Raw genomic sequence first — 26,176 nt, forward strand, 5'->3', positions numbered from 1 at the left:
TCCCCTCCCCTCCCCTGTCCCCTCCCCTGTCCCCTCCCCTCCCCTCCTCTCCTCTCCTCTTCTCTTCTCCTCTTTTCTTCCCTCCCTCCCTCTCTCTCTCTTTCTTTCTTTCTCTTTCCTTCTTTTTTAAATGAATTTATTTATTTATTTACTTTATTACTTTATTACTGGCCAAAGTTTCCCCTTCCTCCTCTCATCCCAGCCCCCCCCCCCCTGTTCCCCCTCCCCAGACCACTCCTCTGTATCTGTTTGGGAATAGGCAGGTCTCTCATGAGTATCAACAAAACATGGCATATCAAGCTGCAGTAAGAATAAGCACCTCCCCATGTATTAAGGTTGGGGACTTAGTATGAGGAACAGGGTCCCAAAAGCCAGTAAAAGAGTCGGATACAGCCCCTGTTCCTGCTATTAGGAGTCCCACAAGAGGCCCAAGCTACACAAGTGTAATATATAAGCCGAGTGCCTAGGTCAGTCCCATGCAGGCTCTCTGTTTGTCAGTTCAGTCTCTATGAGCCACTATGAGCCCAAGTTAGTTAATTCTGTGAGTTTTCTTGAGGTGTCCTTGACCCCTCTGGCTCCTACACTCCTTTCTCCCCTTCTTCTGTAGGATTCCCCAAACTCCACGTAATGCTTGGCTGTGGGTCTGCATCTGTTTCCATCAGCTGCTGGATGAAGCCTCTCTGATGACAATTGGGCTAGGCACCAATCTGGTCACAGGAGATGACCAGTTCAGGCTATGTATCCACTATTGCTGGAATCTTAGCTGGGATCATTCTTGTAGATTCCTGGGAGGTTCCCTTGCATAAGGTTTCCTGACCCCCAAATGCTCTCCTTTCTATTAGTCTCTTTCAGTACTCTTTCCCTCCACCCCCTGTCAATCTGATCCCTCCTGTTCCCATCCCCACCCGCCCTCAGTCCACACACGAAATCTTTTCTATTTCCCCTTCCCAAGGAGATTGGGGCATCCCCCCATGAACCCTCCTTGTTACCTAGTCTCTCTGGGTCTGTGGATTGTAGCATAGTTATCCTTTATTTTACAGCTAATATCCACTTATGAGTGAGTATAAACCAAGTTTGTCTTTCTCAGTCTGGGTTACCTCACTCAGGATGATTTTTTTCCTAGTTCCATCCATTTGCCTTTAAATTTCCTGGTGTCATTGTTTTGGAATGTATTTCTCTACCTTCCTCAACTTCTTCTCCCTCTGTGAGGGTCACTGGACATCTTCCTTACTTATTTTGTTTAATCACTTGATAAATGAAGAACACTTCAAGGGCTGGTGGGAAGGTTAGCAGCTTAAAGCACTGTCAGTTGAGCCCGATGAGCCGAGTTCAATCCTAGGAGCCACATAGTGGAAGGAGAGCTCTCCCTCGAGTTGTCCTCTGTGCGGGATAGTTCTATGTCAACTTGATACAAGCTGAAGTCATCAGAGCGAAGGGAAACTCAGTTAAGAAAATGCCACTGTAAGATAGGGCAGGCCAGTGAATGATGGAGGAGGGCCTGACCCATTGCTGGGTGGTACCACCCCTTGGCTGGTGGTCCTGGGTTCTATAAGAAAGCAGACTGAGCAAGCCATAAGGAGTGAGTTAGTAAGAAGCACCCCTCCATGGCCTCTGCATCAGCTCCTGCCTCCAGGTTCCTGCCCTGTTTGAGTTCCTGTCCTGACTGACTTCCTTTGCTGATGAACAGCGATGTGGAAGTGTAAGTCAAATAAACCCTTTCCTCCCCAACTTGCCTTTTGGTCATGGTGTTTCACCATAGCAATAGATACCCTAACTAAAACATCCCCTGACTCCCACATGCCTGATAAGTACACAAGCACACATATATGTAAAAAAGCAAAGGAGGACACTTTATATTTGTCCAGTGAGTCTTCTTCCATGCTTTAGGACACTATCACTAGGGAGACAGAGATAGGTGGATCTTCATGAGTTTGAGGCCAGTCTGATCTACAAAGAGAGTTCCAGGAAAGCTCGGGCTACACAGAGAAACCCTGTCTCAAAAAATAAACAAACAAACAAACAAAAAGAAAAGAGAGTTGAGGGCCATGGAAGGAGTTTGAAGGTTAGCTAGGAGGCCCTGGAAAAGGAAAGGGAGGAGGAAGTGATGTAATTATATTTCAATTTAAAACATTAAATTTTTTAAATTAAAAAATAAAACATTGATGAGAATTTGGTTTTAAAGACATACAGAATAATACTATGTTTTGTAATGATTTAAGCATTTCATGTATATGTAGAAGAAATTGAAAGTTAGGATGTCTCAGAGTCAAAAAGTCTTAATGGATTGTCTAAGGCAGTAGTTCTCAACCTTCCTAATGTTTGATTCTTTAATACAGTTCTTCATGTGATGGTGACCCTCCCACCATAAAATTTTTCTTGCTACTTCATAACTGTAAATTTGCTACTGTTATGAATCATAATGTAAATCTCTGTGTTTTTTGATGGTCTCAGGTGACCCTGTGGAAGGGTTTCTATGTAGCCCAGGGTGGTCTTGAACTTAGGATTCTTCTGCCTTAGGTGTTGAAGCTGAAGTTGGAAGATTCTGTGACTTCAGGAGAATAAAATTTAATAGTGATGATAAATATAGTGATAAGATCAATTTTGTTTTTGAAACAAGGTTTCATGTAGCCCAGGCTGGCTTTGAACTTTCTGTATAGCTGAGGATGACATTGAATCCTCTTGATTCCACTTCCCAAGCATTGCGGTTCTAGGAGGGCCATACACATGGCACCAGGCAGACCTTGCAGTTAGACCTGATATTTCTTGAGCTTTTTAATGTGCCGGGCCCAATGCCAAGGGCTTCAGGCTTACATCCATCCACTGGTGTTCCTGGGAGATAGTTCTAGGCTATCCCTAGATGCCAATTCTTCATATAAAATGGGATAGTATAGAAACTATGTCTACCTCAAGGGAATAATAAGAAAAAGTATGTATATACTTAGAATAGATACAATTCTTTCTCAAATATTTCAGTTTGCAGTCGATAGAATACACAAAAGCAGACCCACAGTTGCAGAGCCAACTGTATTGTCTTATTTAATTCCCATACAAACCTATTACATACACATTCATTTATTAAAAATGTTGTTTGAACACTTACAATGTACTAGGTATTAACACTTACAATGTAATTAATTAATACAATGTACTAGCAATAAAATAATTATTGTCTCTGATCCCACAAACTTATGCTTTAATGAGGGAAACAGATATTAAAAATAAAAATAAATATTTGGTGACATGTGATAAACAACATGGAAGGGTTAAGAGAATGAAAAGGAAGCCCACTTTAGGGAGATCACTCTGGGAAGGTCTCTTCTAGAAGCTGATGTGTTTAAGCTGAGGCCTAAAGAACAGGAGGAACCCAACAGGCAGAGGGAGGGCTTTGAGGCAGATGTAAATGACTATAATATGGAGAACTTTCTTCCCTCATAGAGGAGCTGAAAGATCACAGAGGCCAAATAGAGAGTGGAGAAAGTGATGCTAACAGTCTGGGATGTGTCAAACCATCCTGGGCCATGGAGACTGGCTTTCACACTGAGTGTAATGAGAAGTCAGCAGGGTTATAAAAAGGCAGGAGAAAGAGCTGGTCTATGCTGGGGACATTGTGCTGGTTGTCTTTCGGACCATGGGTTGCAGGGAGACAAGAGAAAAATTAGAAGAGACGTTTAGAGGTTGTTGGTGTATTCAGGTTCCGGGTGGGGAAGGCTGGAGATAGGATGATGGTCTACAAGTTGGAAAGAGATAAGTTTACTGTATTTTGGAGGTAGAGTCTGCAGGGCTTGGTGATAGAGAGAGGTTGTAATCAGGGATGACTTAAATTCCTGGCTTGAGCAACAGACTCAACGAATTGCTATCCTCCTCTTATTTTTGGCTATGAGATTAAAGCACCAAGAACATAGAAAACATCCCAGGAGGCCTGTCTAGTAAATGATTTGTAGGATATGAGTGTGGGCCCATCCAACGCCAGATGCTCCACACTTAACCAAAACATCATGCTCCCTCTCCAACCAATCACATCCTGCTTGCCTTTTAGGAGAGAAATGATTACCTGCAGAATTATAATCCGTCAGTCAAAACTCTGTTTAGTTATCAAAGAGGAAGCAATATGTAGGTGTGTTATCCAGAGCAGGAATTGTCCTGGAGTGGATTGGAAAGCAGCTTGGGGGTTCCATACTGGAGTTCTTGCTATTCCTCAAGCATCTGACCTATGTATGCAGGATCAAGTCTGACGTGATAACTCTGGATATCCAGATTCCATTGCCAGTAGAGAACCATGCTTCTCTGCTCTCTTCCAAGGGGTTGGCAGATGTGCTTGCTCGGCCTGAATTCCTTTAAAGTCTTCCACCAACTTACTTGATGTCCTTAAGAGTATCCATCCTGGGAGAAATGGGCTTGTTTTATGAGGAGAGAAAGAAGTAGATTAATAGGCAGGCCATAGCCTACCCTTCATGGCTACAGAGAGAACATGAGAGCCCTGCTGGTCAGACAGTAGGGTTATTAATGAATGAGGCAGGATTACATTAAAAAACAAGTAGGTTAATTATAATAGGTGATCCTAATACAAGATAACAAAAGGAGTTATGTGTTTGTGTGTGTGTGTGTGTGTGTGTGTGTGTGTGTGTGTGTGTTTATGTTTCTGTTACAGAGAACAACTTGTAGGAGATGGTTTTCTCCTACAATGTGGGCCCTGGGGATTGAACTCAGGTCATCAGGCTTGGTGAAAACCGCCTTTTACCCACTGAGTAATCTCAACAGTCCCAAGATCACTTTTCATATTTTGGTAATGTCCCAAGACTTTTTCTTTTTTTTTTCTGGTGGTATTTGGATATCTATAAAATGGACCTTTTACTTTCATTTGCAAAATCATAGGTTTGAGAGAGGAGTGAAAATACAAGAACATAGGGCCTGGCAAGATGGCTCAGTGGATAAGAGTGGTTGCTGAGCAAGCATGAGGATCGGAGTTCAAATCCCCAGTCCCTGCGTAAAAAGCTGTGCATGTGCTTGTGATGCTGGCACTTTGGGGGTCAGAGGCAGAAGGATTGTTTGGGTTTTCTGGCCACAGGTTTAGCTTCAGGTTTAGTGAGAGGCACTGTTTAATGGGGGTGAGATAAGAGAGTGGTAGAAGAGGGGACTGGCTGGGGTTGTTCTGATCCTCACACAGATGAACGCAAACCACAGACACACATTACACACATGTTCACACATACAAAATAAAAGAAGATAAAGCAGTCCTGGATTTACCTGTCTGGAATGATTAACTATGGAGTAAATTGTCATGGAATCATTTTTCATGGATTTTGGGATTTCCTTTTCCTGTAAACCACAATGAAAAAGAGTCACATGCATTTTGTGAGACCAAAATGAGCCATCTTAGAAATGTTTTTACCCAAAAACTAAGGCCTAAGATTTCTCCTTTTGGGAATAGGCCATTAGTTACTGAAACCAGTCAGTTCAGATTCCAGAAACCAGGAAGTGTAAAAGTACAGAGTCACAAGATAGTCACGAGGTAATGCCTGCCAGACTATGGAATGTCCTCTCCCTGGTTTCCAGGGTAACTGACCACAGAAATGCCCCCACCCGAGGGCAGCCAATGAGAAATGGTGGCGGGCAACCACTCCCTTAGAAGTAATTTCTAGAAGTCCCTAGAAGCGAGCCAATCAGAATTGTATCCATACTAGCACCTCTAAATGATGTAACCTTGTGACTTTTCCCTTTAAAAACTGAGCTTGCAGACAGGTGGGCACTTCCTCCAGCCTCCACTGCGTTGGATGTATTGGACGAAGTCCCTGCCTAGGCTTGTATTGCTTTTGGATATCCAGAATTAAACCTTGCTTTTGCATTCCGGCATGCTCGTCTTTGGTGGTCTCTCTGGGGGTCACGATCTGGGCACAACACATTTGACTCTCACAGAGACAAGGAGGTCCACGCAGATACATCTTTTGGGGAAAGGCACCGTGAAGAAAGAAGTGGAAAGCCAAGAGGAGGTGGGGACTGAGCTCTACCAGGTCAAGCCTGTGAAGTGTTAGCAACATTTCTTGAGAAGCAGGCAAGCAACCTAAACTGGAGAGCAACATCCGAGCAATCCAAAGGTCCCAACCAGAGAGCAACAAAAAGGTGGCCTTGTGTGAAGGGATAAAAACATTCTTGCCTTGCATCTGATTCTATGTTTGCTCCTCCTGTCTTTACAAACTTACATGTGGACACTTATGGCATCCTGTCTTTTGTCTCAGTCTTTACTAGCTGTAACTGGAGCCGCCCTCTTTGCCTCCTCCATTTATCTCTGTTATTCGAATGGCCCAGTCACCACGTTGTGGTCATGGTTGGGAACAAGATGTATAGAAACTTTTGGTTTTAAGAATGGCTCATTAAGCAGTAGTAACAACAGAAATCCCAGGCCCTAGATGACATGTTGACGTATTTTGATACTTTAAATTAGAGAATAATTAAGAAACTCTCCAAGGTATAATGCTTTTTTTTTTTTTTTTTGAAAAGAAGCTGACAAATGGACTAGTCATTAATGTTTTGGGCTTGTTGGAGAGCTTGCTCCCAGCAGGAGTTGGGAATGACAATTGAGTAAGTGGTATGTGCTGCGGGCCACAGGAATATATCATAAGAACTCAGTTGGTTATGGCAAAGTCACTACCTGGAGGAATCAGGGAATTCCTCCAGAGGAAGCCAAATCCCAAGGAGTTTTTGGTGTTACTTGGCTTGTTATATATCAGCTGTATTCTGTTATGAAAATCATGTGTGCCTTCATAGTTTTTCCAATTGACTTTCCCCTAAAAAGGGCTAACAGTGTAGACTGATCACTCTCTGGACATACACATTTCAGGTATTTGGAGAACAGCCTCAGGAAAGGCTTTCTCTGGAATCAGATTATCTCCCTTAGCCACTTTCAAGGACTACAGGAAACACCACCCAGGTGGGCACCCAACTTCCGAGGATAACAATGATAACAGCCCACCTGCAAGTCTCCTGACTAAAATTCCACAAGGAAACACCGCCCGGGGGGGGGGGGCGCCCAACTTCCGAGGACTAACAATGGTAACAGCCCACATGCAAGTCTCCTGACTTACAGTAAATTCCACAAGGAGACACCGCCTAGGAGAGGTGGACGTTAAGTAATAGCTTTACACAATTTAGCTCGGACCCTCCCTTTATATACTGGGACTTCCAGGGCAAAAAGGGGAGAAAAGAGAATGGAAGAACTAGATAGTTAAGAACTTGAGAGGAACGAACTGAGATGGGGAAGAACTAGATTGAAGGGCTAAAGAGAGGACTAGAGGAACGAGATAGAAGATGAGGAAGAGCCAGATGGAGAAGAACAAGATGAGGAAGAGCCAGATGAGAGAGAAGGAGATGGAAGAGGAGCTGATAGGGGAAAGAACTAGACAGATGAGAACCTAGAAGGGACAGAACTAGATGAAGAAATTAAGATAGAACCTAGAGGGGACCGTAGGTAAATATAGAGAGAAATCAGGCAAGAAAGGAGCTAAACATGAGAGCAGAATAGAAGCTGTGTAGAGAGAGAACTATCACAGAATAATAAAGTGTATGAACTAAGTAGTTTTGTGCACATAGATTCATTTCTTCTCATTAAAGATTAATTATCAGCTGGTTGTAGATTCTTCCTGGACCCTGGGAGTGGACTATCGAGGGGCTGGACTCCCATAGTCCTCGATAGGTATGAATGCCCCTTATTGTCCTCTCTTTTAGGAGCCTACTCTATAAGGCCTGTGATGAGCTTGGCCAGGAGTGTTTGCTTGGGGGAATCCAAGACTTCTAGTTGGGCTGTTGCTTCCATTATTTGAGAATGCCAAGTTTTTTTTTTTTTTTTTTTTTGGCTTATTTTTCAGAAAACTTGAGAACTGGCTCCCCAGTCTGTCTAGTTATTCAGAAAAATGTCCCCACAATTGTCTCATTCATAGGTAGTAGGGACAGAGGATTTCTTGGCACTTGACCAAGGCCATCTTATTATGTTGAAGATCTCTTGCTTTAGTTTTCTTTATTGTGGAGGGGTTGTGATTCTTGCCCCCCTCTTCTCTTGAGAGGCCACTTTAGGCTCTCCTAGTACTCCTCTACCTGGATGACGGCTCCTCCTAGGGTTCAGTCTCCTCTGATCCATTCAAGTGTTCATTGAGTGTCATGCTACATGCCTTGAGGGAAAGGGAGGATATCTAATTTGTGCTTTCAAGCTGGTTGTCCATCCCCAGAAGGGATAAGACCTACTGGAACACTAAGCAGTTAGAGAACACTGGGAAGCAAGCCAGAGTAAACATTCCCTTAGGGGTGATCATCGCAGAAATGGGGATGGTCAGTCCTGTGGTTGCCTTTTCCAGTCATGAATGTTGATAATTACGGTGACAAGTTTGTGAGTATTCATAATAGTAATGGTGGAGGACAGAGTGGAAAGGCCTTACCTTCACTGGAAGAGTGACTTGTGCATACACAGTGTTCCCTGGAGAGCCTGGAGTATCTGTGCTCTGGGAGGAATCTATGGTCAACACAGAAAGGTACAGATGGCTGTCAGTGGTAGGACTGTGGGGCTGCTTCCTACAGGATCTTGGGTCTTTCTGGTCTCCAGAGCACTTTTTATCCCCAAAGCAGGTGTTTCTAGCTTGCTCTTCCCTAAGGACTTCCTTCCCACCTCCCAATCTTTGGAGATGTGGGCTGAACAAGAACTTTCATATGGTCTATTTCTAACCTCATTTCTTGGGTGAGTTGGTGGTGTTCTTATGACTTAGCATCTCAGTGACTCCCTCATGGTCAACACATGAAGGACTAAATGCCGCACCCCACGGGATCTCTGGAGACACTGTTTTCACAGGCAGTTGTGACAGATTTGACTGTTTTAGAGATGAAGAATTGCAGGTTCAAGAGTGTAGCTGAACTTTTCCTGTGTCCTGCCTGGTCCATAGCCGCTCAGACCCAAGTAAACACACAGAGGCTTATATTAATTAAAACTGCTCGGCCATTAGCTCAGGCCTACCACTGACTAGCTCTTACACTTAAACTCAGCCCATTTTTGTTAATCTATATGTTGCCACGTGTGTCGTGGCTTTACCTGTATGCCATTACATGCTGCTCCCTGGATGGTGGGCTGGCATCTCCTGACTCCCAAGAGAGCTCAGTAGACCTGTACAAAGTCACCCAGGAAGCAGTGGGACAGGAACTGGAATGCAAGTGTTCTGACTCCCGACCTTGTGCCCTCTCTTCAAAAATGGTATCTTGAAACTATCATCCATGGGATGAGATTTAGAAAATGAGCCTGCATTCCCATCTCCTTATCACACCTTCTTTTTCAATGGTGTCTATCCACTGGGGTCTAAACCTTGATTGAACATTAACAGTATAGTCACAGAGCCAGGTTTTCAGTGTTTCATGCTCAAGCCTTTTTCTGTCCCCAAACCAGCTGAATGACAGGGGGTGGTCCATGGATCCTTTCACTGGTACTTATTTTCTCCATCAGAAAGGAAGTGATCTTGACTTTGCAGAAAACCATGATGTCCCTCACATGCTTGGGAGAAATTCTATAGGTCTTGCGGTGACCAACCAGGCTCTCTGACACCATGGAGTCCAGCTGAACAGTGATGCTCTGATTTCTCTCCTGTCTCACTGTTTCAGCCCTCTGGACAGTCCCTTTCTCTCCTCTTTTATTTATCTCTTTCTGTGCTTTAAGTTTTGTAGTTAAGAGCATGGATGCTCACCTGGATGTTGGCTAGCCAAAGAAAGAAAACCTGAAAAATAAAAGCAGGAAGTTGAAGTGCATGACTTCCATGAGGGAAGTCGTCCCACCTCCCTGCACCCCCACCCCCCAACAGGTGTCTTTCCAGAGGATGCAGGTGACAGGTCCCAAATGAAGGGCGGGCGAGCAAGTGCATCCTGAGGCTGTGTCCTGCTTTTCTCAGTAAGACACCTCTCTTGAAATCTTAACAGATGTCGGGCCATACCCCAGGGGTCATCCCAATGCATTAACTTACCAGAGGTTGTGTCCACCCTCCCTTGACCCTCGACAACCATGGGCCCCAGACTCTGAACACTTGCAGTCTTAGAGGAGATAGAAAAAGGCAGAAACTTACCTGTTCTTTTCTTCCAAATACATATGCATATGCACACCAAGGCTATAGCCAGCAACAATCCAATTATAAGCAATATTTTATCCTGGTATAGCTTTTCCTTAGTTAAATCACCTAAAAAGAAAAAGGAGGAGGAGGAGGAGGAGGAGGAGGAGGAGGAGGAGGAGGAGAAGAAGAAGAAGAAGAAGAAGAAGAAGAAGAAGAAAGAGAAGTGGAACTTCTTAGGATACATAAAATGAGGGCTCCTTTGAGCTTGTTTTAGGGTCTCTCTTGAGTGTCTTCTGGACTGCCTACAGGAGCTGGGTATGGTCATTTATACTTCCATCTTGGGGCCCTGTTAGGCTTTCTGGGTACCCTTGGGGAAGCAGGACAGGTAGGGCCTGGCTGGAGGAGGGAGAAAGCCATCCTGGCTCCTGAGGCCTTGCTCTTGGAAGAGGATTTGGGGAGGGAAGGAGGGAGGCTAATGAGAGGCACAGAGTTTTAGAGCTGTTGGTCCCCCTCCGCAGGAGTTTGGCTCCTCTCCTTGCCACTGTCCAAGCACTCACACAGGCTGAGAATCCATGCTATAACACTACACCACTGCTTGATGCTCTCAGAAAGACCCAAGGTAGGCGTTACCTGTGCAAAGACTCTGGGCAGAGACAGAGATGGACAGATTGCTGACAGCGTTCTCAGCTTGGCAGGTATAACTCTGGTCACTGGAATTCTTCAGGTCCCAGGAGACAGTGAGATTTGGTTCCCTTAAAGAGGTGCCTCCTGACGCCTGCCATCCAACTGAGACAGTATGATTTGGATTCTTCACAATACAGGTCAGGTGGATCTCACAGGTCCCATTCTCAAACAGGTGAGTACGGTTGGTAACTTCTAGGTTACTTAGCCGTTCTGTGTAAAAAAAAAACCTTAGTTAAGGACACATGACTTGGGCTGGAGAGATGGTTCAGCGGTTAAGAGCACTGACTGCCCTTCCAGAGGGTCCTGGCTCAGTTCCTAGCACTGACATGACAGCTCACAACTCTAGGATCCAACACTCTCATACAGACATACATGCAGGCAAAACGCCAAAGCACACTAAAAAAAAAAAAAAAAAAAAAAAAAAAAGGACACAGGGCTGTTGTGGAGTATAATTTTAACTGGGCAAAGATGTGTTACATTGGTTTAACCTGTGGAATATTACTTTAACTATATGAAGGTGTGTTACATTTGTTTCGGCTGCCTTTATTAACAATGTACAGATGTGTTACATTTGCTTGTGCTGAATCTGTTTAATTATGTAAAGATGTGTTGCATTTGTTTTATCTTGCCTGCCTAAGGCTCCTGATTGGTCTAATAAAAAGTTGAATGGCCAATAGCTAGGCAGGAGAGGGCTAGGTGGGGCTGGTGAGCTGAGAGAATAAGTAGGAGGAGGAATCTAGGCTCAAGAGAGGAGGAGGAGAGAACAAGGGAGAAAGAGAGGGTCACACCCAGGGCAGGAAGCCAGGCAGCCACCAGCCAGTCAGACATGAAAGTAAGATACACAGAAGGGCTGGAGAGATGGTTCAGAGGTTAAGAGCACTGACTGCTCTTCCAGAGGTCCTGAGTTCAATTCCCAGCAACCACATGGTGGCTCACAATCATCTGTAATAAGATCTGGTGCCCCCTTCTGTATACATAATAAATAAATAAATCTTTGAAGATACACAGAAGGAGAGAAAGGTAAAAAGCCCCAAGGCAAAATGTAGTTGAAGAGAAACAGGCTAAGTTATAAGAGTTAGTGGGACAAGCATTAGGTAAGGCCGAGCATTCATAACTGTAATGGCTGGGATGAGGACAGCCCCAAACAGACACCCGCATCTCAGTTCCAGACTTGTGTTATCTTACTTGAATAAAAGGTCTGTGTAACATTTATGTAAACTAGTTGAGGAGGTCATCCCTGATCTTCCAAGGACAAGTGTCTGTCTAACAAATAAGCAAAGGAACATTTGAGACAAACAGAAGATGGGACATGAAGAGGTGGAGAAGGCTGAGGCGAGAATGATGGAGCCATGGCCAAGGAACATGAAGGAATCTATAATAACCAGAAGCAGCGACACAGAGAACAGATGGCCTTCTGTCCATACCTAGAATGTCACCAGAGCTGATTATGCCATGAAACTTGTGAAATTTTTTTTTTGGCTACTTCAGGAAACAAGAAGGTCCTGAGAATACCTGGCCCATTTTCGTGGAATCCTCTGCTCAGAAAATTTCCAGGCACCCTTTTCTCCCAGTCATACTTACTTGTTTTGTGTCATGTTCTTTCAGTGATGTAACTTTAACTAATGTAACAAGGCAAACTCATCAAATATTCAGGGGATATAAAGGTTAAAGTGTAACCGATTTGTGGAGACATTTTATTTTAATGCTGCCTTTTAAAGAATTCCACATCTTAAGCCAAAGGGCTCTAAATGAATTTTAGATCTTGTGGACTCTTCAGTAGCTAGAGATTACAGAATCTCAGTAGTCTTTAAAGTTGTCTAGTATGGAATCCAAGTCACATACTTATTTTTAAAATTGTAATAACATTTAATTTTAATTAATTTATTTTTTTGTTTGTTCTTTTGAGACAGGTTCTCTGTACATAGTAACAGCTGTCCTGGAACTCACTATGTAGACTAGTCTGGCCTTGAACTCACAGAGATCCACCTGCCTCTGCCCTTGGAGTGTTGGGATTAAAGGTGTACACCATCATGACCAGGTAAAATTCAGTTAATTGAACTATTTACTTTTGTGTGTGTATGTGTGTGTGTGTGTGTGTGTGTGTGTCCGTGTCTCTGTGTCTCCGCGTCTCCTCCTCCTCCTCTCTCTCTTTCTCTCTCTCTGTGTCTGTGTACATGAGTGCCATGGTATGCATAAGAGGTCAGAGGACAACTTGTAGGAGCCTGTTCTCTCCTTCCACCTGGGCCCTGGAAATCAGACTCAGGTCGTCAGGCTTGGCAGCAAGCACCTTTGCCTACTGTGCCATCTCAGTGCCTGTGGTAGTTCTCATATAACTGGCCTCCATAGGCTCGTTGGGAGTGGCACTACTAGGAGCCATGGCTTTGTTGGAGTAGGTGTGGCCTTGTTGGAGGAAGTGTGTCACTGTGGGAGTGGACTTTGAGGTCTCCTATGCTCAAGGTATGCTCAGTATTTCAGACCACTCCCATTGCCTGTGGGTCAAGATGTAAGAACTCTCAGCTCCTTCTCCAGTATCATGGCTGCCTACATGCTGCCTTGCTTCCCGCCATGATGATAATGGACTAAACCTCTGAACTGTAAGTGAGCCACCCCAATTAAATGTTTTCCTTTATAAGAGTTGGTGTGGTCATGGTGTCTCTCCACAACAATAGAAACCCTGACTAAGAACACTGCCCCTGGGTAGCCAATTTAGTGCTTGGGTTTCCTGTAAAATATTGCTGCTAAGTGATTGTCCCTAAGCCATCCATGGCATTTCTGAACATCTCTAGTGTGAGACCAAAATGAGCCATCTTAGAAATAAGACCAAAATGCTTTCACCCTAAAACTAAGGCCTAAGATTTCTCCTTTTGGGAATAGGCCATTAGTTACTGAAACCAGTCAGTTCAGATTCCAGAAACCAGGAAGTGTAAAAGTACAGAGTCACAAGATAGTCACGAGGTAATGCCTGCCAGACTATGGAATGTCCTCTCCCTGGTTTCCAGGGTAACTGACCACAGAAATGCCCCCACCTGAGGGCAGCCAATGAGAAATGGTGGCGGGCAACCACTCCCTTAGAAGTAATTTCTAGAAGTCCCTAGAAGCGAGCCAATCAGAATTGTACCCATACTAGCACCCCTAAATGATGTAACCTTGTGACTTTTCCCTTTAAAAACTGAGCTTGCAGACAGGTGGGCACTTCCTCCAGCCTCCACTGCGTTGGATGTATTGGACGAAGTCCCTGCCTAGGCTTGTATTGCTTTTGGATATCCAGAATTAAACCTTGCTTTTGCATTCCGGCATGCTCGTCTTTGGTGGTCTCTCTGGGGGTCACGATCTGGGCACAACATTTAGTAGCTAGATTTTTTCATGGTTTAGATTAATAAAGTATCTCATTTCCATAATTTTATGTTGAAAATACTTTCATTCTTTAATATTAGGAAGGTAGGTTTATTTTTTTTGAGACAGTCTGGCTATGTAGTCTAGGCTGGCCTCAAACTCCTGGTTCTCCTGCTTCAAATTCCCACATGTTGGGTTTATAGATGTATATCATCACTCCAGTTAGAAAGGCAGCTGTTTTTTTTTTTTGATTAATGATCAGTATAAACCATCTTGAGAAATTAAATAACCTTGATAGAAAAAGTTTTCTATTAATTTTTCTATTAGTTTTTCTATGAATCGACTCACCTGTGCAGAGCACTTCCTAAGTAGATAACTCTGCTGGGTCAGCTTGGCCTTTGTGTAATGAGAGACAGTGGGAAATGTTAGCATTTAGGCATCTGTACTGATCTGCTCTTAGGGTCCTGACAGGATACATCCTCAGCTGCAGCCACTAAGAGCACGCCCTGAGCGCATTCTCTGTTTCCTTATAAAAGGAGGGCCTTGTGCACCTCCTGTCTCTTTCTCTTTCTTTGCTCTTGTCCCCAGGGACTGGTCTTTGTCTCCTTCTGTGCTCCTTTACTCCCCTCCCTTAAATAAATCTCCCACGTGGGCCCTGTTGTGTGGTTTGACTTCTTTGTGCCACTTGTAAAATACAACAGGAAGTGCCACCACGTACCATCTCCGAGACTGTGACTAAGCCTATGCTTTGGGCATAGGATTGTGCATACCGTGCAGAACCTTTGTAAGGAGCATGTGATAGAGACCCACTGCTTATGTTAAGAGTATCATCAAGTATTTTGCTTCCATTAACTCTACATTTTTGGTTGAAAGGGGGAATTGAAGTGACTGGTGTAGAGAGCCACAAGACTCAAGCTTCTAACTCAGCTCTGCTGCTGTTTAACTGGGAGTGTTATCGAACTGCTTGACTTCTGGACCTCACGGTGATGCCAAATGCCATCCTCTTTATCACTAGGCTACAGTGCATTTTTTTTCTATTTTTATTTTTTTGGTTTTTTGAGACAGGGTTTCTCTGTGTAGCTTTGGTGACTGTCCTGGATCTCACTCTATAGACCAGGCTGCCCTTGAACTCACAGAGATCCACTTGGCTCTGCCTCCTGAGTGCTGAGATTAAAGGTGTGCGCCAGCACTGCCCAGCTTTACAGTGCATTCTTGTCGGCACATAGGGTTGACATATGTGATTTGTACTTGTTTTTACTTTATATGTGATTAAATGTTGTATTTGGACTCACCAAAGACCCTCAGAGTATAAGTAAAGAAGTCCGGTGGAGAGTCCTCTGTGGTTATCTGGGCAGTGTACAATCCTGTGTCTGCCATTGTGAGGTTGCTGACTTGTAGAGCGTAGGATTGGGTGATGTGCAGTCTCTTTCCCCTCTCTGGATCAGTTTTCAGGATTTGTGGATTTTCAGACTTATTTAGCTGGATGATAAGGATTATAGTGACATGTGATCCTTTTTCTATGTAATTCGATGCTTCGCCTATGTAATGCCAAATGATGGTCTTTGTTCTTGCAGGAAGCTCCAGAGGAAGGGTTGTAGACTCCCCTAGAACACCATTCATCACTGTTCTTCTTGTACTGTTTCGTGAAACTTCATTCCCTGTAAACACAGAAGAAGGTTATAAAGCTGTCCCTGACAGCCCCTTCCATTCCCGTATCCGTTCTCTTACTTCTGCCAGTCTTTTTAAGCTCTTTGGAAGAAAGCCAGAGGTATGATGAGGGAATAAAAAATGTTAGAAGTGTTGTAGTGGACATCACACCCCCAGTAGCTCCACCTCCAGCAAAATATCTAGCAGTCTTGGTCAATAGGCAATTGGTCTAGTTAGATGATCCTGACTCATGGTTTACTTCTACCCTGGCTGGTCATACTTTTGTGACATCAGCCTTTGAACTCTTTTGGCACCAATCTGTGAGAGGGATAAGGAACTTTATTAACCCCTTGACACAAACTTCAACAATCACAAGTCTTTGCTGATGGCGGCATTGTCAGGGCCAGTCATTTACAGTTTACCTAATGTCTGTCTTTGTGTCCCCATAAGATACAGTGCCCCCTCCAGCAGGAAGTAGTGAGGGAAGCTACGTCCAAATTCCCAAATATACCAAGCTGGCTTTGGAGATGGAATTGGCTCACTCCTTCTCTAAACCCAAACATATTGCTTAAAAAAAAAAAAAAAAAAAAAAAAAAAAAAAAAAAGGTTAAGCGATTCTTGTGTCTCAAATCAGAAGAGCCCTCTGGTGTGGGACAGAGAAGAACCAATATTTTTATTTTAAAACTGGTTGATTATAAATGCAATCTCTTTCTAAAGAAGAAAGGGGGATAGTATAGATAATGATAGGATGAAAGGGTAGATTAATGAATCTACTTTTAAAGAGCAATTTGTTTTAAAATGTTTTACATTGCTATGGATTTTAGTTTATTGATACAAATTTAAAGTTAATTTTGTTATACTGTATGTGTATTTTTACTCTTGTTTAAGGTATTATGTTTATACAACTCATTTAAATTGTAATGAAACAATTAGTCTTCTATGATAGTCAAACTTATAGTCATGTCAAGTTTTCTAGGTATACATAGATATATTTCAGTTAGGTAGGTAATCTTCAAATACTTCAAAGACCTACAGAATACAGCATTTAAAATGTTTTAAAAAATTTAGACTTTCGGGACAATGAGACATATCTGGTCATGGCAGCACCGATTTACTTCAGAAAGGAGGATGGGCATCGAAGACACTCCATATAGAGTTTATCTTCTTCTTGGCAAAAATAGCCATTTGGGCAAAAAACTGTTCTTGCCTGGACTGCTTGATCAACTGGACATGCAGGACCCATGGGAAGGTGACCACTGAACTTTGCTTGGCAAAATGGTCCTTCAGGTTCCTGCTTCACAGAGGAAACTGCCAGACATTCTACAGGACTCAGAGAGAAGTGACTGAGAGACTCTAGACCTGTGGGCTGAAGACAGATGCCCCAACTTTACAGAGAAACTTTGGATGACTGTCCAGGCTGTCAGCTGTCTCTGTCTACTCTTACAAGACTCCCGAAAGTTGCTTGCATCCTTCTCCTATTTCTCAGGTAGTATTATATCCTTCTGAGGTCTTTGATGTGGTTGAAGCTAGATACAATTTTCCTTAGTTATGATAAAAGATAAGTTAGATATGAAACCTTAGACTCACAAACATAGGATAGATAGGATATCTTCTTTAATTTTGCCAAATACAAGTAGAATAGATATTATAAATAGACTAGACAGTGTAACTGTAATTCTTGCTTGATAATTGTTTTGTTATCTGTAATTTTACTATGTGAAAGTTAAAACCTTCCTTTTTGAAAAAAAAGAAAAGGAGAAGTGCTGTGGGATGTTCTTTATGTCAAATGTGTTGCTCTGATTGGTTAATAAATAAGACACTGATTGGCCAGGAGCCAGGCAGGAAGTATAAGTGGGACAAGCAGAGAAGAGAATTCTGGGAAGTGGAAGGCTGAGGCAGAGAGACACTGCCAGCCACTGCCATGACAAGGGAGATGTAAGGTACTGGTAAGCCACGAGCCACCAGGCAACTTATAGACTAATAGAAATGGGTTAATTTAAGATAGAAGAAGTAGGTAACAAGAAGCCTGCCACAGCCACACAGTTTGTAAGCAATATAAGTCTCTGTGTGTTTACTTGGTTGGGTCTGAGCGGCTGTGGGACTGGCGGGTGAGAGAGATTTGTCCTGACTGTGGGCAAGGCAGGAAAACTCCAGCTACAGATGTTGATAACTGTCTTTGAGGCAGATTAAAAAATGTCTGTTTATGGATAAAGAGACTGAGATAGAGAGAGGTTAACTAACTTTCCTTGGTTATACGTCTAAAAAATAGCAGAGCCAGGAAAGGGAGTTGGACCCCCTGGAACTGGAGTTACAGACAGTTGTGAGCTGCTGTGTTGGTGTTGAGAATCAAACGAGAGTTCTCTGAGAGAGCAGCCCATGCTCTTAACTGCTGAGTCATCACTCCAGCCCCATGGTTACAACTCTTTTTTTTTTTTTTTCTTCTGTTTTTTCAAGGCTGTCCTGGAACTCACTCTGTAGACCAGGCTGGCACACTCTGTAGACCAGGCTCAGTACTCACAGAGATCTTCCTGTCTCTGCCTCCCAAGTGCTGGGATTAAAAGCATGTGCTACCACCACCCGGCTGGTTACAACTCTTACAGAGGATGCTTCTTTAGAGTCAATGCCAAATTCTTAGCACACGTTACTCTGCTTTCTAGTGCTCTGCTTACTTGTCTACGTGTGAGTATTCTTGTATTCCAACACTTAGCACTTAGTACTCTGCATGGTGTTTGACACATGATCTGTGGAAATGTTTGGCTATCAGTCAACAAATAAACATGATTGTGACAATCCACTTTCTTGGGGGTCTCTTGCTTTCCAGGGATTGGGTTGTGTAACTGTGTGTTTGTGGGATGGTCCAGAGGATCCTGACACTTACTCAGAAGTTTCATGACTTTGCACTTCTGCTTTCTGTCCTGAATTGTCAGATGGTTTCCAGGCACATCTGGATCGCTATCACACATCCCCTTCTGCACCGCATGTTCCCCATCAGCCTTTTGACACATGGCTATTTGTCATCTTGACCTCTCTTTCCTCTCAGAATCACATGAGTGAAATATAACAAACAGAGTCTGGAGTCCAAAAGGCTTCCTCAAGCAGTATTCTATTTATTTAAAACCAAAACCAAGCAAGATGAATCTGTACTGTTAGAAATCACAGGACTCACCAGGAACTCTTCCTCCCATTGCCTAGTATATTCCTTTAAGTTCTCTTGATTTTATAGATCAAAATTATTAGGTTTTTGTGGTTGTGCTTTTGAGACAAGCTCTTATATAGAGCCCAGGCTAGCTTCAAACTGGCAGTCCTCTGCCTTAGACTCCTGAGGTCTAGGATTACAGGCATGTGTCACTATGCCTGGATTATTAGTTTATTCAAAAAGAATAATTGTATTCTACTATTTATTTAGTTTTATGCTAATTTAATGGGTGAAAATTTAGAAGTCATGGCATCCAGATTGGTTCCCCTTTATATATCTACTTCTGGTCTGGATCTGGGGAATATATATGTTGTATCTATGAGTAAGACGGTCCCGATTTGCTGGTTTGCTATCTGACAGAGAAGACTGACAGGTGAATGAGTAGCTATGGTGTGGTGGGTAGGCATTGACTTGAGATTAGGTTTGCCTCTACATTGTCCAAGTACCACTATTATACCATCTATGTTGAGTACTCTTTTTTTCTTTATTACAATTATGATGTTATTTCCTCATTTTCTTGATAAATGAGAGTAGGCATTATGCTTGTTTCCTATGTACTCTTACTGCTTAGCACAGTTTCAAGCCAATAAATAATGAATTGATGGAGGTACCTATGTGCTTTACGGAAGTGCAAATAGTGAATGATGGGCCTGGGACAGTTATGAAAGAACAAGCCACAATATATGATGTAGGAAGATTCTGAGTAACGAGAGGGACTTTCCTGTTGCTCAGTGACTTGAGAATTTCCTGGGTGATTCTGCTGTCTTTACAGTGCCGTCATTTCTGTCTGAAATGCTTGCCCCTTCATTTCTACATGCCAAGTGGTTACTTATCTTTGAAAGATTGCTGAAACACCTGCTTGCCTTTGCTTATATTTGTGGAAGTTTTCACTGGTCCAGGGGGAGAAGGAGGGAGCTGTGTTGAAGACAGAGAGGTACATGGACAGAAGGAATAGCAGGAGTCGTTCCCCACAGGTCTAAAACAAAATAATGACAAAACCAGATTTGAGCCAACCTGCTTATAGTGCATGAAGATCAGAAGTTATGGAGCATGTTCAAAATGACCACCAGGTGATGTGGTTCAGCCCAGAGGAAACACAGAATTTTTTTTTTTTTTTCTGGAGATGCTTTTAATCACTCTGGGCTGACACCTTTGGTGTGGAAACTGTTGTTCTGGGACATCCAAGCGCTCTGCTGGCAGTAAATATGGAAGAATAGAGCAAGAACAGAAGAGTAGAAGTTGGGAAGGTACTTCATGGGGGCCCTGCCTGTGGCAGGCTACTTGGCATTTTGCAGGGAGGCTAGGAAGAAAACATCCCTTTGGCACTCTATAAACCACCGCAGGACCACTGGGACTATGGAGAGGGTGCTGATATTCTCTGGTGATATCAAACCAAGCAACATCATCTCACATCTCATAGTTTTTATGTTCCACCTAATGGATGATGTGTTTCTGGAACATGAATAATGTCTGACTTAGCTTTTTATTTCTCCAGAAGTTGCTTCAGAGTATCCAGTGAAAGCTATACAGACTGAAATTAGAATTTAGAAAGTCTTAAAGGGTCACCTGAATAGCAGGAATTTACTTTGTCAGGTTTTAGTAAATGTGGAGTACTTTGGAGAAGTAGAAAAGTATATGGAAAACAGTGTTTTAGGAAGGATAAGGCATAGGTAGGCATACAATGGTTTTGAAAAGGAATGAAAAGTCCAAGAAACCCTGGTGTTTCTAACCTAGAAGACTTAGGTCTGTTCATATGCGGGGCATTTACCCACCAACCCCACAGTTCCCCAGAGTTTTCTTGAGTGAGAGCAGCAGGAAATATTAGATAGAAGGATTTAGAGTGTAGAGATAACCTGATAGAAAATACAGGATAGCCTTGAGAGGGCCTGGAACCTATTCCAATGAGCCCTGACTGTCTCTGCCCTAAGGTATTTATAGAAACGCCAAGAGGTGGAGCAAAAGACCTTCCCCCAGCACAGTCAAGTGCAGACCATCTCAGACACCTGCACTCAGGCCCATGGTCCTAATCATCCTCACTATGCGGACCTGCTGGGTAAAGCCACAAGGGACCTGAAAATGGGCTCCCACATTCACAGCCAAAGGGGATACAGTGGACTCAGGCAATGAATTCAGAATGAAAGAAAGTGGCACCTGATTAATCAAGCAATTTGACAGAGAAAGGAAGAGAAACAGACCTTTTAGGTAGAGGTGAGATGAAGGAAAGGTAGACATTAGGCTAGTTAGAGCCCTTGGTAAATTTAGAGAAAATGAATCAGTGCATGGAGAAGGGCTTTGAAGATATGGTGGAAAGGAATGTTTAAAACACAGAGTAGTTTCTGAGGAGGAAGCCAAAGTGAGCTCTGGAGCACAAGTGTGGTGTCCGTTTTGAATGGAGGTGGCTCTTTTCTGCCATCAAGGTAAGTAAGAATGAGGCTAAGACTTTAAGGGATTTATAGGTGAAGGGCAATATTTAGACACTTCAAATAGCTTGATCTCAAAGCTGTAAGATGAATTGATCGGATAGGTCCCGAAGGAAGATATTCTTGGATCATTCCCCAAGACAGACTATATGTGAAGGCACAAAGTCAGTTTCAAAGGATTCTAAAAGTCTCAAATAATAGAAAAACTCTTCTTTGACTCCTATGGAATAAAACCAGAAATCAAGAACAGAAAGAAAAATGGAAAATTTGCAAATTTTCAACTGTCTAAAAGACAACTTCACTGTCTAAAAACAGTCAGTGGACTGAAGGGAAAACCACAGTGGGATTAGATTGTATCCTGAGAGACACGAATGTGAAAGCACTGTGTGAACATAGGGAGGCAGCAAAAGCATGGAACGGAGGAGGATTTGTAGCCGTAAATGCTTACATTAACAAAGAAGGAAGATCTCAAGTCAATAATTCAACAACAAGGCCAAAGACACCAGGGAAGAAAAGTAAGGAAAGAGAAGGAAAAAGAAAACAAGCAAGCAAACAAAAATCCTTACTCTCCAGCGATTCTCAACCTGCGGGTTGTGACTTTGGAAAACACATATTTCCGATGGTCTTAGGAACCGAGACACTGTTCAGTAGCAAAATTACAGTTATGAAGTAGCAACAAAAATACATTTATGGGCCGGGCGGTGGTGGCACATGTCTTTAATCCCAGCACTTGGGAGGCAGAGGCAGGCAGATCTCTGTGAATTTGAGGTCAGCCTGGGCTACAAAGTGAGTTCCAGGAAAGGCATAAAGCTACACAGAGAAACCCTGTCTCAAAAAACAAAAACAACAACAAAAAAACCAACAACAACAACAACAAAAATTTATGGTTGGGAGTTTCTAGGACCATTGGAAATATGTGTTTTCCACTGGTTGTAACCGACAGGTTGAGAACCGCTGATAAACTGAATGTGGGAAGATCCTTAACAAAATGTTACCAAACTGATCTGAACAATAACATATATATATATATATATATATATATATATATATATATATATAACATGAAATTATACATCATGAATAAATAAAATTTATCTTAGAAATGTCAGAGTAGTCAAACACACACACACACATACACACACACCAATGCAAATTGGGCAGTGGTAGCACACACCTTTGATTCCAGCACTTGGAATCTCTGTGTTTGAGGCCACCATGATCTACAAATCGAGTTCCAGGACAGTCAAGGCTACACAGAGAAACCCTGTCTCAAAAAAACAAACAAAAACAAAACAACAAAACCAAGACAAAACAAAATAATAACAGAACAACGCAACACATGGATATTAACAAAGCAAAGGAAAAAAGACACATTATTTCCTGTGATATAGAAAAAGATTTGAGAAAACTCAACACTCTTTAAGAGTCAGGGACAAAAGGGAACATCTATAACCTGATAAAAGGCATTTATGAAAACCTGCAGCTAGCATTCTACTTAATATGTGTGCTGGATAGTTGACTTGACAACTTGACACAAGCTGAAGTCACCTGAAAGGAGGAACTCTCAGTTAAGAAAATGCCTCCTCAGAGCCAGATGGATCTTGGTGAGTTCTAGGCCAACCTGGTCTACAGAGCGAGATCCAGTATAGGCACCAAAACTACTCAGAGAAACCCTGTCTTGAAAAGAAACAAACAAACAAACAAACAAAAACCAAACCAAAACAACAATAAAAATGCCTCCTTAAGATAGGGTTGTAGGCAGGCCTGTAGGAATTTTCTTAATTAGTGAATGATGGGAGAGGGCACAGCCTATTGTAGGTGGTGCCACACCTGGGCTGGTGGTCCTGGGTTCTATAAGAAAGAAGGCTGTGCAAGCTATGAGGAGCAAGCCAGTGAGCAGCACTCCTCCATGACCTCTGCATCAGCTCCTGCCTCCAGGTTCCTGCCCTGTTTGAGCTTCAGCCCTGACTTCCTTCAGTGATGAACAGCCATATGGCTCTTTCCTCTCTAACTTGCTTTTTGGTCATGATGCTTCATCACAACAGCAGAAATCCTGACTAAGACAACAAGGAAGACCGAATGTCTTCCAGTTAAGACTGGGAGAAGATGATACCCACTTCCACCACTTCTATTCAGTGTTGTTCTAGAAGTTCCAGCCAGAGAAAATAGGTTAAAAAAAATAAACAAAAAGCATATCATTTTTTTAAAAAAATAAAATGATTCCTGCTCAAGATGCTGTGGTCATATAAACAGAAATTCCTAAAGAATCCACAAAAGTAACCAGAGCTAATAAGTGAATTCAGCAAAGTTGCAGGTTACAAGATCACATATACAAAAACTAGTTTGGCTGAGTGTGGTGGCTCATGCCTTTAATCTCAGCACTTGGGAGGCAAAGGCAAGTGAATTTCTGTGAGTTCAAGGCCAGCCTAGTCTTCATAGTGAGTTCCAGGATTCCCAGGGTTATGACAAGAGAAATTGTCTTAACAAACAAAAACAAAACCCCAACAAAAACTACTTTTTGTATTTGTCTACACTAGCAATGAAGAACTAGAAAAGAAATGAAGAAAACAAATTCCACATACAATAGCATCCAAAAGAACATAGCGAGGGGTATATAGATTAGCACCAACCTTAGCAGAGAATCGTCTTCTGTCATGGGCAACAATGAATGCCATGACTCCTAGTCAAATGGTGAGATTGGGTGACTGTTGAGTGCTCATCCCTAAATAGGACACCTATTTCAACTCCAAAAGGCTCAGAAACATCAGGGAAGATGATGTGGAAAGAATGTAAGAGACTGAGACTGCGGAGGGGAGGCTATGAAGTGCTGTTTTCTAGGCATGACATTAGTTTCACTCCTGAACTCATTGCAGCAATGGTTACTTGCACAAGATCAAGCCAACAAAACCAGCCAGCATTCCAGCAGGCAGCACTAATTGGACTCAGAGGGCTACAGAAACATCACCACCCCACAAAAACAGCTCATTTCCAGGCACAGATACTCCATAGGAGTTATTGGTCAGGGAGGCCCTAGAGAAGCCTCAAACACACCGGCTGTTGCAATTGCTCTTGGTTGCCCACCATAACAACATGGTACGACCCTATTGCTGAAGATACCACTCATTTTGGATATAGGACATAGAGAAATCAACCTCTACCTTACCAGGACACTCTCTTCCAGTTGGCGAACTTACTTAGTGCCAGAAGGTATTGTGCAAGCTGCTAGGGGAGAAAAGCTGTCAATGGCCTCTCCCAGTGCTGGACTTTGTATGCTACAACATTGACATGGAGGCAAGGTATGCCTTCTGGCTCAATCATAGCATGAAAGGTTATGGGGGGGGGGCGTAACCAACTATTTTCTGATCACATATATGGTCTGTTTCACAGGAGAGATTTTGTACCTGGTATGTTAACATGGTTAGAAGACTTTGACAGGGTAAATCATAGGCCCTAGGCAAGGAAGAGGGAACTTCCTATTGTTAGCATTTGCTAAATGTTCATTTGGTCAAACTGAGTTCTAAATGTTTGTGTTTATACTCACAGATTTGTGCTGTTCTCAACTTTGGTCAGGGAAGCTTCTTTTTGCAACAGGTAGTTAATGCAGAGACTCCTAACTGACTGAAGTACTGGGTATAAATAACTCTGGGTGCTCAATTGTGAATGGGTCATTAACATCAACTTCTCACTATTCAAGGCTCAGGGACTTCAAAGGAGAGGGAGAGAAAAGAATGGAAGAGCTGTGAAATACTGACTTCTAGACATGAAGGGAATGTTGTATGTAACAACTCACAGCACCTGTGGTTACCTGCATAAGAGAAGCCAGTCAAAATTTCACACATATCAGAGGGGCTAAGGGCAAGTTGATGGCTGCTGAGGGAGAGAGGTTCACTCTCCTTTGGGATTGTGGCGGATAGTAGGTTGTTCATGCCTCAGTGGATGGCTACACACTCATATGTATATGGGCAGCACTAACTGGACTCAGAGGGTCATTAATGGCAGCCTACATAAAAGAAGAAGAAAAAAGGATAACATGAAGCTGAGAGGGAGGTAAAGGGGAGTGGGAGAGAGGAAGTGGTGAATGGATTGACCAATGTACATTGTATAGATGTGTGGAACTTTCAAAGAAAATAAAAGTTTCCATATAACAAATGAGTCTATTAATCAAATGTCAAAGCAACTTTCATAATGGAAGAATATCTCTACCAGCTATATATCCTAGTAGAGGATTAATATCTAAAATATGCAAAGAACTGAAAAAAATGAACATTAAAAACCAAACAACCTAATCAAAAACGGGCTAGGGAAATGAACAGAGAATTTTCAAAAGGAGAAACACAGAATATTAATAAACATTTTAAAAAGTGTTCAATATTCTCTCCCATGAGGGCAATGAAAATCAAAACTATTTTGAGATTCCATTTCAGGCCATTCAGAATGGCCAACATGAAGAATACAAGTGATTATAAATGATGGTGAAGATATGGGGAAAGAGAAAGCCTCGTCCTCTGTTAGTAGGAATGGAAGTGTGTACTGTGGAGTGAATGTCTCTCAAAATACTAGAAATAGAACTGCCATATGATCTAGCAATACCACTCCTGGGTATATACCCAAAGGGTGTAGGATTCCACATCCTACCACAGTGAACCTACACAACTATGCTCACTGATGCTCTGTTCACAATAGCTAGGAAATAGATTCACCCTAGATGACTGTTAATAGATGAATTATTAAAATGTCATACATATACAAGATAGAATTTTTGTTCAGTTATAAAGAAAAATGAAATTTAAGGAAAATGGGTGGAACTGAAATTTTCCTGAATGAAATAA

General features: G+C 42.6%; 1 protein-coding gene across 6 annotated transcripts in view; it reads right to left on the reverse strand.

Annotated features, from left to right (window-relative positions):
* Positions 1-3,010: 3,010 nt before the first annotated feature.
* Slamf6 (SLAM family member 6) overlaps positions 3,011-26,176 on the reverse strand; it is a 28,556-nt gene continuing 5,390 nt past the window's right edge. The window contains exons 1-8 of one of the 6 annotated variants that reach the window (XM_037211232.1): positions 24,889-25,097; positions 15,377-15,742; positions 10,698-10,961; positions 10,083-10,193; positions 9,711-9,740; positions 8,424-8,497; positions 5,245-5,316; positions 3,011-4,394 (exon numbers count right to left, since the gene is read on the reverse strand). In XM_037211232.1, the coding sequence (XP_037067127.1) occupies positions 4,353-4,394; positions 5,245-5,316; positions 8,424-8,497; positions 9,711-9,740; positions 10,083-10,193; positions 10,698-10,961; positions 15,377-15,704 (921 nt within the window). In that variant the 5' untranslated portion in view covers positions 15,705-15,742; positions 24,889-25,097 and the 3' untranslated portion in view covers positions 3,011-4,352. Of the gene's footprint in view, positions 4,395-5,244; positions 5,322-8,423; positions 8,498-9,067; positions 9,741-10,082; positions 10,194-10,697; positions 10,962-15,376; positions 15,743-23,977; positions 24,164-24,888; positions 25,098-26,176 lie in introns of those variants that run through there. The other 5 variants (XM_037211231.1, XM_037211230.1, XM_037211229.1 and 2 more) reach the window with 5 other exon arrangements.

The sequence above is a fragment of the Peromyscus leucopus genome, chromosome 15 (genome assembly GCF_004664715.2).
Source record: "Peromyscus leucopus breed LL Stock chromosome 15, UCI_PerLeu_2.1, whole genome shotgun sequence".
Taxonomy (NCBI): Eukaryota; Metazoa; Chordata; class Mammalia; order Rodentia; family Cricetidae; genus Peromyscus; species Peromyscus leucopus.